Here is a 19,434-nt window from a genome sequence, read left to right as displayed (position 1 = left end):
ACAATATTTTAGCTCTCTCACATGTATTAGTTGTACTATATCAACATTATATAGTCATGATGTTACTGTACTTCTATCGTGATACTTCTATCATGATGTTACTACAATTATGCAACACACATGTTACTGTATATATATTACGATGTTACTGAACTTCTATCACAATGTTACTGCAATTGTGCAGTAACAATACACATATTTTGTAGCAACATAACGTTATTACTACATAGAAGGTGCATCGTTACTGCACTTATAGATATTTCTTAAAATTTCGAACTTTAAACAACTTTATCTCTCACCTCATATATTATTTTTTAATAACTTTTGTACCATATTGTTTGAAAAAGAATTGTTTTAAAAATATAGATCCCTCATGGGTATGTTTCGACGTTGTTCCTGCAAATTAGTCGTCATCTTCCTGTATTTTTGTCATCGTGTTACTGCACAATTCCTGTGAGACGAGAAGTGAGCTTAGATAGACACGAGGGGAAACCCATAAGAGGGTTGACCCATGGGGTTAACCCTTTGACCAGCCTTTAAATGAGGTAGGGTGGTTACTGGGCCTTGGGAGGCCTTGGAACGGCCAGAAACGGTGACACGGTGAATTTTACATTTAAGCCCTAAATGCAAAATTCGCCCTACCACCCAAGAATTTTACGATTGAACCACGGTTTAATACATATATGTATAACGTATGTAACTGTTTAATTACAACTACTACCTTGTATTAGTGGTCATCATCCCACTCTTCTATCTAGGAGACCGGAGGTTGAATCCTCATAGTAGAAAAGAGAATTCACCCTCCAGTCTCCTAGATGGAAGAGGGGATAGGTCTCCTAGATAGAAGAGGGGATAGGTCTCGTAGATAGAAGAGGAGATAGGTCTCGTAGATAGAAGAGGAGATAGGTGGCCACTGAGCCAAATAGTATTATTGATTAAACAATTTCATACATTATACATATAGTTAATTTACAAAAAATTCCAGATGACATAGCAAGTTTTGTATTTTGCCGTTCCTCGTAACCGAGTGGTCATTTGCCACGTCACCTTTCCGTCCTCCTAGAGAGCGGCAGGAGGTTAGTTTTGTGATTTTTTGAAATGCAAAATTAAATTTATAAATTATTTAATAAATAAAATTCAAAATTCAAAAAATTCTTACCTTGACTATAATTACTTCCTCGGGTCAGGTCGAGATGCATGTGACGCTCTTCCAACCGCATAGGCGATGACAATCAGGCCCGCATGCGCCTCTAGGAATTTGGAGGTGACATAGGCGTGGGCCCCACACATACGAATTTGGGCAAGGTCATAACATCTTATAATGCGGAATGGAGGAAATATCAAATTTTCAAAGGTTCTATTTATGAATGTATCTGCACAGAGGACATCTTATCATAGTGTAACAATTTGCTAATTATTACAACATGTCACATCCGTGAGGATTAAATAAAAATTATTGCATGATTCAAAACAAGTAGGACTACCTCTCAAGGGGGTAAACAATTCAAAGACATCCTATCACCGCGCTGCTCAGCCTCCGGCGCCTTCAGATCCTGCCCCTTGGCCATGGAATACTCCTCATCTCTGCCAGGTCCTCCTCTCCACCTCACCAACAGGCCAAAAGCGCCCCCTTTTTTTGTTTTGCTTGCCTTCATAGAACCTTGGGTCTTTTCATTTGCTTCTGGGGCTTGTGTGCACGGTCAGAATTGGAAGCTCTAGAGAGGCAGTATAAATTGAATGGGGGATGAGATGATATGGGTTTTAATTAGTACTCCCTCCATATTTTTTATATGACGCCGTTGACTTTAGGGACCATTCGTTTTATTAAAAAAATTATATAATTATTAATTATTTTGTTATAATATGATTTATTATTATAGGAACTTTAAGTATGCATTATAATTTTGCATTTTTGGATATAAATTTTGAATAAGACGAATGGCAAACGTAATCCTAAAAGTCAACGGTGTCATAGATAAAAGGCAAAATTTGCTACAGGGCATCGAAAAATACGTAATTAACCGGTGGACACCGTAAGATCACGAATTTGCTATAGAGCGCCACAAAAATATGGTAATTAGCTACCTGGCACTTCAGCCAATTTTTTATTATTTTTGGAGTAAAATATTTTAGAAATGACAAGATTGCCCTCGGTGACCAACCCGTTATGTACCCTCGTCGCCGCTGGGTCGCCGTCGTAGCCACCTGCTCACTCGCCCTGTAGGCTAGGGTTCGGGTGTGGTGTGGCATCGAGACCAACTAGGTCTGTCCAGTCGAAATAACAGGTTGGCCACCGAGGACAATCTCGTCATTTTTAAAATTTTTTACTCCAAAATAATAAAAAATTGGCCGAAGTGCCCGTTACCATATTTTTATAGTGCCCTACAGCAAATTCGTAATCTTACGGTGTCCACCGACTAATTACGTGTTTTTTGGATGCCTTGTAACAAATTTTGCCTACATAAAAATATGGAGGGAGTATAACTTATGGGGAGGTGGGTCACCGTTGGTTCGGGTTAGGGGTAAATCTTGGCCGTGGGATTGTCGAGCATCAAAAACTTGTCAATTGATACTGTTTTGATCTAGATATGGTCATATGTTTTTTATCTGAAGCTGTAATTTTTCCATAGCACCAGAGAGTCCATAAATTTGTGATCATGGAGGTTGCTGGAGCTTTCAACTGGGGAAAGCTTGGTCTTTTTTTAGATTAGTTGGCTTCTGGGGAGGTTCCCACATGCTAGATAGGGAAAATGTGAATCTTTGTTAAGTGCAATAAATTAGAATACAACAAAATTTTATATGAAATAATTCTTTTTACTCATTTGGCGAAGCACGGGCATTGTGCTAGTATATATAATGTTAATAACAAGTTAACGAGTTGATTTTTAAACAAAAACCAGTATAGAGTCACTGTTTATAAAAGCAGAAGAGGGCCCTGGTATTAGTCACCCATCTTTTCCTTTATGCTTATATTTATAAATCAAAATTTTAATTTTTAAAGAGTTGATTTGATGGTTTCTTTATCATAGTATATATTTCCGTCTTTGCTTTTGCTTTTAGATCGCCGAGAATACATATATAAAAGTTTTATCTATAAATTATTTTTATATTCCTTAATTAGTGGTTTCACATGTGCTTCCAAACAGCTAAAACACGGTTACACGGGACTGCAAGAGTATCACGGCTTTCGTTTATGCAGTAAAAGTAAGGCACCTTTTCCATATGCAGTTACATGATTGATTATTTCTCTTGCTGAATTTGTATACAGGGCCAAACAACCATGAAATAAGAACTCATGGACCATGAGATGGAAATCAATGCTAGCAATGCGAGGTTACCACTTCGTACTCTAGCTGCAAGTGCAACCCTATAAATAATGCCTACTGTACACCGTAGCCAAAAGATCGTGACATGGGCATGAGAGGTTCCAGCAGAAATCCATGTTATGTCTTCTGAAATTCTACCTCTCACATATTACCACTGGCATCTTTGTTATCAATGTTCAACATATAGCTCAGATGACATTAATATAAGTTAAACATTTCTCAACTTCAACATATTTAGATAGTTTTTTTTCCTTTCTCACTATATGAGGAAGAAGTACCATCGGACAACTGTCGAGTATGATCTATCTATGGGGACAAAACGATCTATTGATAAAACTTTCTTATAAGCTATTTGTCATTAATGCTCGTTTTGTAGACAAAGTGTATGTCAATCAATGAATTATTTCCACTAATTAAATTGTTTGTCGTTATTAGTTATCCATGGTTAAAACCACAATATTGTCGTCAGACTGTATGAGCAAAGGTTCAATCTATCGACAATCTCCTTTGCCGATAGGCTTTTCATTGACACTCACTTTCTATCGAGAAAAAATTTTCCTAGCAGAAAATATGACCTTGAAGGTGTCGTTGTTGCAGACAGATGGTGCAGAGTCTATCCATTGAAAGCATATTATATTTCCATAACAAGGAAAAAAATAACAACTAGAAATACTTTTTGAACATAGGAAGTCAAAATAAAACAAACACATGATGTTACCCAGCTTCTGACTTTCTCCAACAGCATTAAACAAAGTGTTTTTGAACTGCATAAGACATCCTGACAGGTGCCAATATATGACAAGTTTCTTTCTCCAGATTTCAGATGCCACAAAATGTTTCGATTGATGTATGTTCACTTCGTATTTCATCCACGATATACAATTTTTTTTTACCATTTCGAGTTCAAGAATCCTTAATACAGTTGTGTTTGTAAATGTCATCAAGAAAAGGTTTTACAACCGGCTTTGAACACAGAGACAATTTTTTCACATGCTACAGAACGCCAGAAACTTTCACTACTTTGTAAAATAAAAAATCACATGTAGCATCTCATCGAACAAATATTGTTCTTATTAGAATGGCATTCCTAATTCTTGCAAACATGTATTTGTACATGCAAGAATCACCACGGACAAAAATTTGTCCAGACAAATGACAATGCATAATAGAAAAGAGATGTTATACTCCAACCCTGTGATCATTTTATTGCGTTTAAGTTTACATTCAAAATATTTTCTTCAACTATATAACTCTACGATCACCATTTTAGTGAATCCCATTTAAGACAAAATCACAAGCAATTTGATATGCCTTTGTTGGGCGATTCCACATGAAAGCAGGTTTTAAGCTGATCTGACCCATTCTGTAGCTCTGAATCCTGAACATGGTCAATTAAGACTGTGGTCCTTTCAATACTTATCATCCAGCTGCTATAAAATTGGCCTCTGCAGCTCAATTTTTGATGCGTAAATTAAGGTGGGGAAGCTGTTTGGTGTCCCTCTTGTTTGGCGTCCAGTATTGATCTTTCCTTTCCAATTACTCATGCAACTAAGTTGATAAGAGAAACAAAAACTTGACAGTGTGTGTCATGAGAATGTTAGGCATCAGGATTCAAGGTTGGGCATTTCCAGGGTTTGCTAACCACTTTGTGTAAATTCAAGTTATTGTGTATCAGGTCCATTCCAAACATCCTACTGACTTTTTGTAAGTATTCATAAAGTGCTAACAGCAAATGACACGTCAGTTGATCAGGGACAACAGGGTAGCTAACCAGTTAGGCTTGAGTTTTCTGTGGGATTTCCAAAAGAAAATGGGAAGAGATTTGCTCCGGTCCAACAAAAAAATACCTCAATGTATCAAATCGTTTCCCACCATTGGATCTAACTGAGTATGATGTGCACTGTTAGATCCAACGATCACATTGCACGTAGGTTAGCCGGCAGCCGTTGTGGATGAGTGTTCATGGATCTGTCCCCTTGAACACATGCGAGCCAAGGTCTGACACTGAGCTTAATTTGTTTCCAAATTCGCTAGACTCCGTGCTCTAGACCTCCCTACTTTTAACTCCGTGCCTCCATTCAATTCTATTGTTTCCGAATTTGGGGTAAATTCATCGTTTAAACTTCATGGCTCCACCCAATTACAACAATAGAAGGTTGAGAAAAGTGGAACGGAAAGATGAATCTGTCACTGATAATCAGGATCCACTTGTCAGCTGGTTAGTACTAGCAGACTGAGGCTGCGTTCGGCAGTGAAGGTAAGAAACCAGATTCCATTCTTTTCCTGCGCGCGTTTCTCAAACTACTAAAAGGTGTGTTTTTTTGCAAAAAAATTCTATAAAAAAGTTACTTTAAAATATCATATTGATCTATTTTTAATTTTCTTTATATTTAATAGTTAATTAATCATGTACTAATATATTAATATGTTTTTCACACTGGATAACTTACCCCAAAACAACATAAGCCGAACGCGGCCTGAGTGGTATTTCTTTTGTAGATACATCCTGAAATATATGCTTCTGTGATTTAAAAGGCACAAACTAAAGCTAATTCTATTGTAGATATGCCTCAAAATCTTAGGTTTTATGAAACTTACTTTAAATTGTCAATTTCAAACAAAGAAACAACACATTTCTTTTTCCTTTTGGCTTCAGATATTTCAGTGGAGCATAAATAACTATTGGTGGATAGGAACAAGTATAAAGTAAAACAATTAACAACCGAAGAATTATGGACATATATCTTTAACCCTAAAGTATGAAAATTGGTTCAAATATGAGGTTCTTTTCCACCAATTGTGTCCGCCGCGGTGGCGATGACCAGACTGTGTGTGATGAGCTGGTAATTCACTTGAGTTGGGCGTGTACTTTTTGTTATGGCCAATGTAGAGCAAGATTATTACCTACACATTAACAATATTAGCAAGATTATTACCTACACATTAGCAAGATTATTACCTACACATTAACATTAACCATCGCCATATCATTGGCACATTAGCTTCCACGCTATCAAATCAACTTCAAAATTGTCTCTCAATTTAAACTGGTTTCGATTCGATACATGGTAGAATTTCTGATCCTGTTTGTAAATTTTACTAGTAGGTTAAATATACCAACAACAATAATCCAAGGTACCTTCTACTAGTAAGGGTAGTGGTGTTATAAAGTAAATTCATTCAAGTAACTCTTTTCTTTGGTTCAAAAATCATTATCATTCAGAACATATCTTATCTGTATTTTGTAAACGTATCATGGGGAAAGTCTAGTCCATCTTGACAGTTTGATCATTATCTTTTATTTTTCTTTACAACAAAATAATTCTGCTTTTTAAGTGTAAAATCCAAGTCATAAAAGGCGAAGCTTGTATATTTACTCACTGGATGAAACTCTGCACTTTGTTGTGGGAATATTGTATGATAATGCTAGAAATTAGGTTCAAGATGGATTGCTTTCTAGCTAAACGACATATGAATTGCATTGTATATGCACCAGCACCTTTCACAAGTCATTATAAAATACTATAGACGAGTTTTGTATATGAGAGAAGGGAGATATTTGAATCATAGGTTGATAATCCAAAGCTACAAATAATTAATAGGTGATGTGTCTTGCACTAGGAAAGGGAGGGAAAGAAATGAGCCAAGGACCATAGATGAAGGACACGGTAATATTATTACTTGGTTTTGCGTGCACGTTTCCTAAACTGTCAGACGGTGTGCGTTTTTGCAAGAAAAAAGTTATATATAGAAGTTTATCATCTCACATTTTTAAAGTATATTTTCAAGTTTACGTTAGTTACTTTCATCATTTGCATAATAAAATTACTATAAAAAATCAGATAATCTTTCATCTTTCGTCTAAAAGAACACAACCATTATGATTCTGTTTTTCAAGAAAAATCTACGTATATCATTTATTTTATATTTAAACTAAGCATTTAATAAATTATTAATGGTCAGAATTTTATAAGTTTGATCAAATTTTATCCTTCATGACAAATATTTTTGACCAAACTGATAGAACCTCGGCAAGCATAGATAAAACCAGAATAAGACGGTGCTAATGGTACCTATTGATGAAAATGTAGCCACTGATTCAGTGAACACATTCTTTGCAAATTATATATTCGTGATGTAAAATTAATTAAGTGCTTTTCATTGCAAGAAAAGTGGGATAGCCTTTGTAGTACAGCAACACAATACCTTTTGTTGGACTTAATTCTTCGATAAACTAAAAACGCAGAGCTTAATTAGCTGCAACTAACTAATGTGGAAACATTCGCAAAAAAAAAATTTAGTGTAGGAACAACTATGAAAACCTTACTCATAATTTGTTCTGTGAAGTAATTTTGAAGATTTTCTGAATGATGGTTTTCTCAAATCTCAAATCAAGCTAAATTCATTTCCGGGGCGCAACAATCACAAAATGTTATCTCGGTCTTTGGACTTTATGTAATACTCTCTATATGTTAATAAATAACGTCATCGACTGTTTAAGTATATGTCTAACAATTCATCTTATTCAAAAACTTACGCAATTATTGTCTATTTTAGTGTGATTGGATTTATTACTATTGAATTTTAATTATAACTTGCATTTTCGTATATTTGCACATAAGTTTTGAATAAAAAGAATGGTCAAACATGAAAAAAAGCCAACGACATCATATATTTATGGAAGGAATATTTCTTTTATTTAACAGTTAGGTTCAAAAAAAAACCCATGAAAAATTAAACATTCTATATATGGTACCAGTGTTCCAGCAACAATACACAAATTTCATCAAATAGTTATTGTTAGGCAAATTTCCATGAAGCACTGGTTCAATAGCTTCCTTGGCCCAGATGACATCAACCAATTTTCTCTGACAATAATCAATTTACGCGATATATGTAAATTGGGTGCAGACTGCCGAGGGTAGAAATATGTCTTCAATATCCCTGTCCCGTAACTTTGGTTCTATTTATGCCAATTAAATATATTACACATATATAGAAAACTCCTCATATGTTAGACAACCCATATATATGGTGCCTCACTGATATAGGAATAAAATGCTGCTCACAAATTGTGATTTAGGTTTTTTCATGGGCCTTGCTGTGTTAGGGATATATACTTGCATCCACGATATAATTGAAAGTCATAATTAACTGCATATTAAGTACTGAGTTAGCATGAGAATGGTAGGTATTGGGATGTCACGCTATTCACGAAAAGAATGTGGTTCTAGTTCAACTTCATTATCTCTCTACACCCTTATGCGTTGAGAAATAACCAAACAAATATATGAATGGGTTGTTGCAACCTCATGGCGTTCAAGTATTAGAAGGCAGTTTAACCGGACGATAGGACTACGTAAAGAAAATGTAAGAGCTCGTGTTATTTTTCCTTAACATATATGGGTAATTTGCTTTTGTCCTTCATTGTTTTCTTTAAATACTCGGCCTTTTTATTTTGACCACTTTTACGGTGCCTCCCTCTAGGATTGTAGTGTTGTAGTGCAGTAGGATTAAATGATTTTGGTGGTTATTTTAGTCATTTGCTCAACTAGTGTAGAGGACAATTCATTAATCATGTTTTACTAGATGAAATGGGACGTGCAAATCTTTTGCGCGTTTGAAAAAAAAAATGGTTGTGCAGTATCTTTCCATTGTGGGTTACTTCTGGCCAAAACCTAGATTCTTTTACCATCTTATCTTACCGTTACGGTACCTTTTTTAATACACCACGGTTTTAATAAGATTACTTTTTGGTAACAATTAATAGGAGGTGCGAAAATTTAACTTTTAAATTGTTTTTCAGATAGACTATCAAAGACAGTGAACGTGTAAACGCATATGATTCGTCGAGTAGTTCGAGAGTATAAGTTTGTATTAATCGGAGTCCAAATGAATTAATAGTCATCGAATTAATTTGGACCATCGGATTTTCATTAGTATTCTCTATTCAACCAATAAAAAAAGAAAAAAAAGGATTTGAGACCGATCCTGCCACGTCCTTGAGATAGATCCTGCCGCGTCTCTGAGATAGATCCTACCGGATCAGTCGTAAACATATAAAAAAACAGTCCGCCTAGCGGACGGTATACCGTTAGTACGGTACAAGTTATGTATCGACGGTAGAAGCGCGAGTGGTCGAAACGTGTTGCGCACGCCTCCGCTCCTCCTCCACGCTCGACCATGCATCTTGTAGAAAGTGAAAAAAATGTTTATTCTCGGTCCAAGATGCAAAAAAGTTCATCCATTGTGTGCAATTTACTCTCTTTTCTAGGAAATTAAATAATTTAGGCCACTTAGTAATAAGCGTGTAGCGATGCAATTGGTACCTGATGATACTAATTTGTATCATTGGTACCGGACGATACCAACTGTCATCTACGCTGCCTGGATACTTCTCCTAAGTGGCGTATCCGTATCCGATACACCTCCGGATATGAATACGCGCAGGATACGGCCGGATACGTATCCCTCATTTTTTCCTTTATCAAATAATTAAAATAAACACCGATATGACTCTGATACGGCGGGATACGGTGTGGATACGGGGAACCCTAAATAACAAAACCGGCGGCGATGCCCATGGACTCCCACGGTCGCGTGCATTGGCCTCCCATCACAGGCTCGCACTCCTCGCGGCGCCGCCGCCTCGCCACCCGCCGAGCTGCCGACGACGACCGTCGACCGGCGTCGCGCCCCCTCCTCTTCCCTCTCCTCTGCCACTTCTCCTCCCCCCAATCCCACTCATTGGCTCACTGCTTCTCTCTCGATCTCCCGATCTCCATCATCGTGCCGCCGCTTGCGCCGTGGTTGCACCTCTTCACCGCTGCAAGCGAATGACACTGCCTTCCACTGGCGACCCGCATGGCTCCGGCTGCGACCCAGACACCATCAGGATGTGCTCGCCGCCTCCCTCCAGCTCCGGGTGCGCGCGGAGCCACTCTGTGCGCTTCTCGTCCCACCTGCGATGGGCAGGTCCATGGTGTACCTCACCTTCGGATCGTCGTAGAACGTCCGGCCCCCGCCAATCCGGCCAACCTTATCGTCCCCCACGCCAATACTTGTTTGTGCACCAAAATATGCGTCTTCTTTCTGGAAAATCTGAAGAATGCTATAGTGGCCCATCAACAATGTGGGATGTTGAAGGAGATAGATACGAGTTGTTTGATGGTGGTGTTGATTTTTTTCAACATGCTGAACTGTGATTTTCTTCATCCACTTCGGTTTCTATGGATGAAATGAACATTTAATTTATATAGTCTTGCTATCTACTTATTGAGTTGAATTTGAAGTCATGGACTTATTTATGCACCGTTGACTTGCTGAGATTATTTAGCACTGATTTGTGCATTGGTGATTTGGTGAATGGTGGCTTCAAATTCAGTTGTTGTGCAGTTGTGTTGCCAAATATTTTTTTTGCATATTCTACATTCAAAATTATTGTATTTTTAATTTTTTATATATATACGCATATCCCCGTATCTATGTTTGTAGGAAAACGTCGTATCCCGGTATCGATGTATCGGGTATCCGTATCCGTATCGGCGTATCGAGGCAGCGTAGACTGTCATTACTAACTGGTATCATTTGGTTTAGTGCTAAATGGCCTAACAATACTTATATTTTAGAAGAGAGGTAATATTATTTATTTTGTTATAATTAGATTTATTACAAAATATATTTTAATGATAACTTATATTTTCACATATTTATATAATTTTTTAATAAAATAAATAGTTAAACATGTAAAAATACAATACCATCTATAAAAAATAATAAATTATATCTTCTACTATCTTCGTTTTATATTATAAGACTTTGTAACCTTGTTTAAGTTCATCAGTTGATGCTTATATATAATTTATTTATATGTTTAGATTTATTAGCATTCATATGAATTTAGACATGGTACAACTCACACGCACGGATGAAATATATTTTTCGACCCACGACAACAAAATCACATGCACGTATACCTTTTATGACCTGACGGACCCACCTGTCAGCGCCCTGTCTTCTCTTCGCCTCTCCCTACCCCGAGCCCTTGCTCTACTCCGCCTCACCCCCTCCCCATCGCCGGCGCCGCCTCGCCCCCCTCCGCCGGCGGCGCCTCACCCCCTTCCACTCTCCTCTGTGGCGGCGCGGAGGCGCATGCCCTCATCCCCACTCCGCTCCGGTCGCGCAAGCCTACAAGACAGGCAGGCAGGTCGGGAAAGCTAAACCCTCCCTCTTTGCTCTCGCCGCGTCGGCTCTGGAGCCGCCGCAGTCGCCATGAAGCCATCGCCGCACTTCCCGGACATCGGAAAGAAGCCCAAAGGTGCACCCTCGCAGATTGCGACCTCCTTGCCCTCGCAGATTACAACCCCCTTTCGATTTCTGCCCTACCCCCGGATTCCGCTCCTGGCTGCGGCTAAGCAATGTCGGCTCGCCCTCTTGTGCAGATTTGGTGGCCAAGGAGCACGGGTTCAACATCGCGGCGTACATCTCGTCGGGAGAGGTCCGGTTTTTGCCACAAGATTCCCCATATTCCATTTCTGTTGCGGTAGAACGTTTGTTATGCCCCAGCTAGGGTTTTGGGCGGCGCAAGGTTTGGGTTGAGCGTGAATTGATCAATTCGCCGTACTGGGTTTAGGCTCCCCAGCCGACGTGCGGATTTTCCAGAGCATTTTTGCTACTCTCTAGGGCACGGTGGATGGATGGATATCTGGGTATGTTTATAGTTGAGGAGGACTCATTTTCTTATCCGAAACCAATGGGATTTATCATGATGGTTTCTTGTGCAGATGTGTCGCTTATATTGCTCCTGAGTAGCGCGGGGTGGTATAGGGCTATATGAGCATTAGGGTTTATGAGCTTGATCTAGTTTTTTTACTTGTGGCAACAGTACTGTATGAAATAACTCGTTCCATGCATGTAGCATTGTGGTCGTGTAGCTTCCTGATATATGTGTAGTTGAGGTGGTGTTGCTGGTTTGGGGAATCGACAAGGTTGTTGGACTGTTACATGGCACATCTTACATGAAGACTGTGAACAAGTGCTGCTATTATGGGGAAAATGATATGAAGTGAATAGGCCCAAGATATGCATTTACCTCATGATGATAATGCAACATAGTTTCCACTTATAACTTATTTTTGGTCTTCATTTCAATGTTCAAGCTTTCTGGAACTTCCAGAATCCCTAATGGCTGTTCATTTTTTTAAGTTGACCTGTACAGTTATACCTCCTCTGGGTTGATCATGGAAGAATATTGTTTCTAGGTTGACATATCTTCGAATCATCTATAACTGATTAAGTGTGTTTGCTGGTCACCACTAGGATGTTATTGCTGCTGCCCTAAGAAAACATGTTGAGGAAGAAGCTCGAGATCTAAGTGGCGAAGCTTTTCTTAGATTTATGGAACAGCTCTATGAACAGATTTCTAGTCTCTTGCAAAGCAATGATGTTGCCGAAAATTTACTTGCTCTTCGTGCTATTGATGCTTTGATTGATATGCCTTTTGGAGAAGGTGCTTCAAAGGTTTCTAAGTTCGCAAATTTCTTGCGAACTACCTTTGAAGTCAAGCGTGATCCTGAAGTTCTAGTTCCAGCTAGTGCAGTGCTTGGCCATTTAGCAAAAGCTGGCGGTGCAATGACTGCAGATGAGGTGGAGCGTCAGGTAAATGATGACTACATTCATTTTACCTGAGCATATTTTCATCAGTATGCTAATAAGGACATTTTGTAGATTAAAACGGCTTTAGGATGGCTTGGAGGGGATCGAGTGGAGTATCGGCGTTTTGCTGCTGTCCTTATTCTCAAAGTAAGTTTAATCACCCAACTTTGTATTTGCTACACACTTCAATCAAACCTCCCATTATGCCCTTCTTTGCACATTTCCATTGTGCTCACATGTTGTGTTGCAGGTTGATAGTTGGACCCATATATCTAAAACATTTGTGTATGCATAACTTGATATTGAATGAAAATTTGTTGTCCTGCTAAACATGAGCTATACATATTAAGTATATGAATCCTTTGTTCAACCTTTTTGGGAAGAAAATAGCAATAAGGCCATCAGGTTCATCAACCTTGTCCATGGTGCACTATGATTAATTTGTGGTAGTTTGTTATTTGTTAATATAAGGTAAATCAGTGGCAATAAAGTCATCAATTATGTTAAGGGTTAAGGCTTATATTGCTCTCAGCTAAGCAGGAAAGCTGTCTAGACTTAGGTGATCTTTTATGTATCTGTTAAACCTTGTAAATCCGCCACTGAAACAATCCATCTGGTCTTATATTTAAACTTTATTGTATCATGAATCTTTTCCATCAAGTTTCTGAGACGAGTTAGTTTGTTGGTTTATTATGATTGCATTAGTAGAATGCCATGCAAATATTACTCTGAGAAGGCACTATACCATGATTTGTATAAATATATATACTTTTATCTTATTGTAGGAAATGGCTGAAAATGCGTCAACTGTTTTCAATGTTCATGTTCCTGAATTTGTTGATGCTATATGGGTAGCACTGAGAGATCCCAAACAGGCTGTTCGCGAGCGAGCAGTAGAAGCGTTGCGTGCCTGTCTCCATGTTATTGAAAAACGCGAGACACGTTGGCGTGTGCAATGGTAAGCACAATTTTGTCTTCACTACATTTGATATTTGACTTAATCATTATGAACTGTCTGATGGTTAAGATGATTTCTCTATACCCCCTGAAAGGGAAAGTTGTGCAGGCTCCACGGATTTTCTGTGGATTGATCTTTGTAGAAAATAATTTGTCAGTTTTAGTATTTTAAGAAATAATTTCACTTATACATATTAGACATGCATATATCTGGTTGATATGTTTTTATTTAGTTTTAGATTTCAAAACAATGAGCTGTTATCTTTAAATTGGAATATATACAACATGTATTTTTATGAAAGCTGGTGCAACGGATGGTCGTTATGCTAGTTTGTTTTGATGTATGTATGTATGTTTCAGTTTCATATTTGCATAAAATATACATCTAATTTGGGGTGAGTATTTGTACACTTTGGGTTTAGGAAGTCCTTCGAGCCAAAGTAAAAAATAATATTTTTTTTATCACAGCTGAATAAAGAAAACAAAGGTCTACAACTGAAGCAGAAGTCACATTGTAGAATTTGGTTGCTTGGGTAGTTTGTTTCGGGTGACTATTTTAAGAGCAATGCAAGTGTATGCCTTGCATTTGCTAATCAATATATCAGTAACTGACCAAACTAACAACACCAATAAAGATATTTTCCCAATTTCAGTGAACAATTTACTGTTGTTTTGCATTTAACATGTTGGTGGTCCTTTGGTGAGACTGCTTAATTATTATGGCTGTTGCGGTCGTGTGATTTCTGGAAACAATTGAAAACTGGGTTAGAATTCACGAAACAAGTCAATTTGAGAAGTAAAAAGTTGACCAACAATTAGATTTTTCATTAGCATGTCCACTCATCTATTTGCTGGAACCTCTGCATGTGCTTTGACCTTGTTTGGGGGCATCAGAACTAAAGGAGGCATCCATGTTCCAGGTAGCTTACAGCAGCAGGAAGTAATGCATAGTGCTCCTGGCAATGTTACTAGGATGCTCTGCAGAAAAAAAACACATCATCAGCTTGGAATGGGCCAGGCCTGACCTTGTCAGGGTCATGCATGGCTTATGACTGGTTGTCATGGGCCTCATGGCTTGGATTAAAGCTCAACCTGTCTACTGGCGTCTGTAACTTCTAGTGTTTGTTAAGGATATCTCCATAAAAAAGAAGAGAAGAAAATCACCCCAAAAGAACAACAAATGCATGCGGTAGGGATTTGATGGATGCTTCACATCTTCTCAAAATGGTGCTGCCATTGGAGGAAAAATTGATTCCACTAAATCCACAGTCTTAGCATCTCCACCTCCACTAGATATTCTCATTCCCTGACTAAATGCTGTGCGCCACACTAGCAAATGAGCATGCTCTCAATTAGCAAACCGTGCAAAGTTGCCAGAAAAGGCTGGCAAAAATGGAAGTTTGCGGACTTAGTTGAAGCTTGAATTAAAGTTTGAGTACCAATAGTTAGATTTGCTCATGGATGATTCTAAATATGCTTTGCTTCCCAGTGTATGAATGTTCAGGACTGATATGTAGGTAATGGCCATGGTTGGTAAATGCGTACGTGCTACTCATCCAGTAAAAAGATATATGGTGTAAAAAAATTATATATGACATTTGACTTTTTTCAAGTCAAACTTCTTTACTTTCAAATAATTTAAAAATACTGTTTGAAAACATAAAAAAATGGTATGTGTAAGTCTTGAAAAGTACGTTTGCGACACTATAAACTTATTAGTAGATTTCGTACTTGTTATAGGAAAAAATTTATGGTCAAATTCACACCTTGAAAACTGTAAAAAAGTCAAGCATTGTAGAGCTTAGCTACTCCTCAATATCTGTTAGCATGTTTGCTAAATGGTGCGTTTCAAGTGAAAATTTTCTATATAAAAGTTTCTTTAATAAATAAATAAATTCATTTATCAACTTTTTAAAATTTAATACTCAATTAATCATATGCTAATCACCTTTCTTGTTTTGTGTGCGGCTAATCGTAATACCTTAGTAGATTTCATACTTGTTATAGTAAAAAAGTTATGGTCAAATTCACACCTCGAAGACTGTAAAAAAGTCAAGCATTAAATGTATTTGATTGGAAGGAATATGTTATGGTCAAGGTCTCACACTGTGAAGACTTTAAAAAAGTCAAACATCATACCTTAGGGAGTATTTCACTCTTTCTACACAGTAGTCCATCCTATGTAATTTGTTATGGCGATTGTGAACTGCCATTGATATACATATTTGTCAGTATAGCTTTCAATTTTTGCTGGAACAACTGACATGAATTTTTTAACAGAAATACGTTAGTGCTACTGTAGTTGTTGCTGTGGTCGTGAAGTACGGTCCTCATTATGCCACAGTTTGATTTTTATAGGCAATATTTTATTTTAAAAATAAGTTTTCCAGATCACACTTTGACCATTGATTTCTTATAAAGTATATTCTTAATATCTACAAAATCAACATTTTTTCAAAGTGATTTGAAATATAAATAATATTATTATATGTTCATACATTAAATGTATTTGTATTTGAGTAGTTTCTGTTCAAATGTTATAAAGTTTGGCCTTCTGAATCGAAATATGTCATCTAAATATCTAAGACGCAGTACCACAAAAACCTAAATATACTTTTTCTTGTCTTAACTGGATGACTGTAGACTCTGCCCTTTTTTCACTCTGTCAGTCTGATGGAAGTTTTAGCTAGCTTTCACCAACCCCAACTATATCACTTAAGTCTGCTAAGTCCGACTCCATGAATTCAGTTTTGAAGAGTGTTGTTGATAGCTCATATTTTTTTTGACTGAACTAGTGATATATGGGGCTTGATCTACATTAAGGGGAAATTAACGATCCTTTTCTGGCCCTAACGGTTATTAAGAATTTTCTGCTTCAGAAATCTATGTGGCTACTTAAGCTAGCTTTTGAGTCGTGAGTAATAATGTATAAGGTGCCTTTGTGATTGGAATCACTTCTAATGTACTTCTGCCTTACCATTTTGTCTGTCTTTTCATTTTATGATTATGTTAGGTATTACCGCATGTGTGAAGCAGCACAGGTTGGGCTTGGAAAAAATGCTACTGTTCATAGCATTCATGGGTCCTTATTGGCTGTTGGAGAATTATTGAGGTATTACTGTTTAGTTGGTAGGGATTTATTTATTTGATTTTGGTCACAATAATAATAGTTTCTGTTGCAAGATTTTTTCTTGGCTTTACTTTACACATGTCTAATTATTTATTTAAGAGCATTGATGTAGCAAAACAGCTTAAAACAATGCACAACCTCTTTCTATGTAAATGCACAACCTCTTGTTATGTAATTCTGTTATTGCCTGAAAACTTTTGCAGGAATACTGGGGAGTTTATGATGTCTAGGTACAGAGAAGTGGCTGATATAGTCCTCAACTACCTAAGGCACCGGGATCAGCTTGTTCGTCGTAGTATAACTTCGCTTCTTCCTCGAATTGCTCACTTCCTGCGTGACAGATTTGTGACCAACTACTTAAAGGTTTTCTAACTACCAGTACTTATTAAACCAAAACATTTCATCTCCTCTTCTTTACATTTCCTTTTCTTGTATGTATTTTTCTCTTTATCCCTAACCCTGTAGTCATTAGGAAAGAGAGACATTAAAACGCTACCATTAACTGAAAATGCTTTTCTTATTCTCAGATTTGTATGGATCACATCTTGTTTGTTCTACGTACACCGGATGAACGCGCTAGTGGGTTTGTTGCTCTTGGAGAGATGGCTGGAGCTCTGGGTGCTGAACTTGTGCCCTATTTGCCGTTAATTACCTCACACTTGCATGATGCAGTATGCTTCAGAATCCCTAGTTTACTCTAGTGCTTACTTTAATTTTGCCCTCCTTATTAGCGCATTGCTGTTTGTATTTGTAGATTGCTCCTCGCAGGGGACGCCCATCTCTTGAGGCAATTTCTTGTGTTGGAAGTTTCGCAAAAGCTATGGGTCCTGCAATGGAACCTCATATTCGTGGTGGATTACTAGATGCGATGTTTTCTGCTGGTCTTTCTGATAAACTTGTAGAGGCACTCGAGTCTATAAGTACCAGGTATTATTTCTTGATTGAGCCATACATAATACATATATATTATTCTGTCTTTAGGGCCATAATTTCGCATTTCCATTTCCTACAGCATCCCGTCTCTACTGCCAACAATACAGGAACGTTTGTTGGATTGTATATCTCAAGCACTGCCAAAGTCATCCGTGAGGACTGGTGCTGCTGTTGGCCGGGGAAGCAGATCAAGCAGTTTGCAGCAGTTTGTGGATTCCAGTGGTCCAGTCCTTGTGCAGCTTGCCTTGGGGACTCTAGCAAACTTCAACTTTAAGGTTTGAAATGGTCTGTGGTGTTGTACATTGCTACTATCTTTGAGATGTTACAATATGCATTGGTTTCAGGGTCATGAGCTTCTGGAATTTGCCAGAGAGAGTGTCATCCTTTATCTGGAAGATGAAGATTGCAGTACCCGTAAAGCTGCTGCAACATGCTGTTGCAAACTAGTTGCGCATTCCCTTTCAGCTTCATCTAGTTCACAGTTTAGCTCAAACCGGCCAAATCGTATGGGTGGAGCTAAACGTCGCCACCTTGTAGAGGAGGTCAGTCTCAAAATTTTCAGTTTACAAAATTGTTTATTGGACATGTACTTAAGCACTCTTGCTACTACACATGCTTGTTATGAAGTATGTAATTCTTTTTTGTGGGGAGGATTGCATAGCTGAACTGCTGAAGTTAACAGTTTGAAATGAGAAATTATGAACTACAAATGCAATTTTATGGGAGTATTTCAAGTGCTGTGTCTTGAAACATAATTTCAGTAACCATGCAAACATTTGTTGAAGCATAGCTTTGTTGATTGGACGTTTATTTATGAGATGTTGGTTTGCTCAAGATTCGAACTATTTTAGCGTGCCACACTTAGATATTAGATATTAGCTTCAGTGCCCACATTTTATGTTTAGTTGCTAATATCTGTAGTGGCACTTCATCAAGGGCATTGTTTAGTTGCCCCCCCATCATCGCGTGCTCCCGGAGGACATATTATACCATGCTACTCCCTCCGTCCCATAAAGGGACTATTTCAGTTATTAAATGGAACTAACAGAGGGCTTTTTTACAACTTGTCCTTAATTTATGTGGGAAAGTTGTAGTGAGACAGGTAGGCAGTTCAAATCCTAATCCTAGCTGTTTGTTACATTTGGTATTCTTGTTATACATGACTCTTCACATAGTTCATGATTGGGTCTACTCCATCTAGGATGCAACATTGCTACGTACAAACAGGGCATGCAAAAAAAAGCTAGTTATTTACTCATTTACTAAGAGACAGGAATCCCTTTCAATGCTACCCATCTTCAATCCATTAATATTTATAGTAGACAAATCTTTTACAGGCTGGACTTGGTTCCTTGTAATTATGCACTTCTATGTTGTAAGCATGGTGTAATGATGTTCTCTTTTCATAATTTAATCATACTCTGTTGTTTATGT

The 19,434-nt window shown here is 37.8% G+C and overlaps 1 protein-coding gene across 1 annotated transcript in view; it reads left to right on the top strand.

Annotated features, from left to right (window-relative positions):
- Positions 1-11,400: 11,400 nt before the first annotated feature.
- Positions 11,401-19,434, top strand: part of LOC102706940 (serine/threonine-protein kinase TOR) — a 30,269-nt gene continuing 22,235 nt past the window's right edge. The window contains exons 1-11 of the mRNA XM_006654108.3: positions 11,401-11,643; positions 11,768-11,823; positions 12,645-12,983; positions 13,053-13,127; positions 13,766-13,938; positions 16,951-17,049; positions 17,271-17,430; positions 17,595-17,738; positions 17,822-17,994; positions 18,080-18,275; positions 18,345-18,542. Of these exons, the coding sequence (XP_006654171.1) occupies positions 11,598-11,643; positions 11,768-11,823; positions 12,645-12,983; positions 13,053-13,127; positions 13,766-13,938; positions 16,951-17,049; positions 17,271-17,430; positions 17,595-17,738; positions 17,822-17,994; positions 18,080-18,275; positions 18,345-18,542 (1,659 nt within the window). The 5' untranslated portion in view covers positions 11,401-11,597. The remainder of the gene's footprint in view (positions 11,644-11,767; positions 11,824-12,644; positions 12,984-13,052; positions 13,128-13,765; positions 13,939-16,950; positions 17,050-17,270; positions 17,431-17,594; positions 17,739-17,821; positions 17,995-18,079; positions 18,276-18,344; positions 18,543-19,434) is intronic.

This window comes from Oryza brachyantha, chromosome 5 (genome assembly GCF_000231095.2).
Source record: "Oryza brachyantha chromosome 5, ObraRS2, whole genome shotgun sequence".
Classification (NCBI taxonomy): domain Eukaryota; kingdom Viridiplantae; phylum Streptophyta; class Magnoliopsida; order Poales; family Poaceae; genus Oryza; species Oryza brachyantha.
Note: the sequence above shows the minus strand (reverse complement) of the source record. Positions and strands in the feature narration are given on the sequence as shown.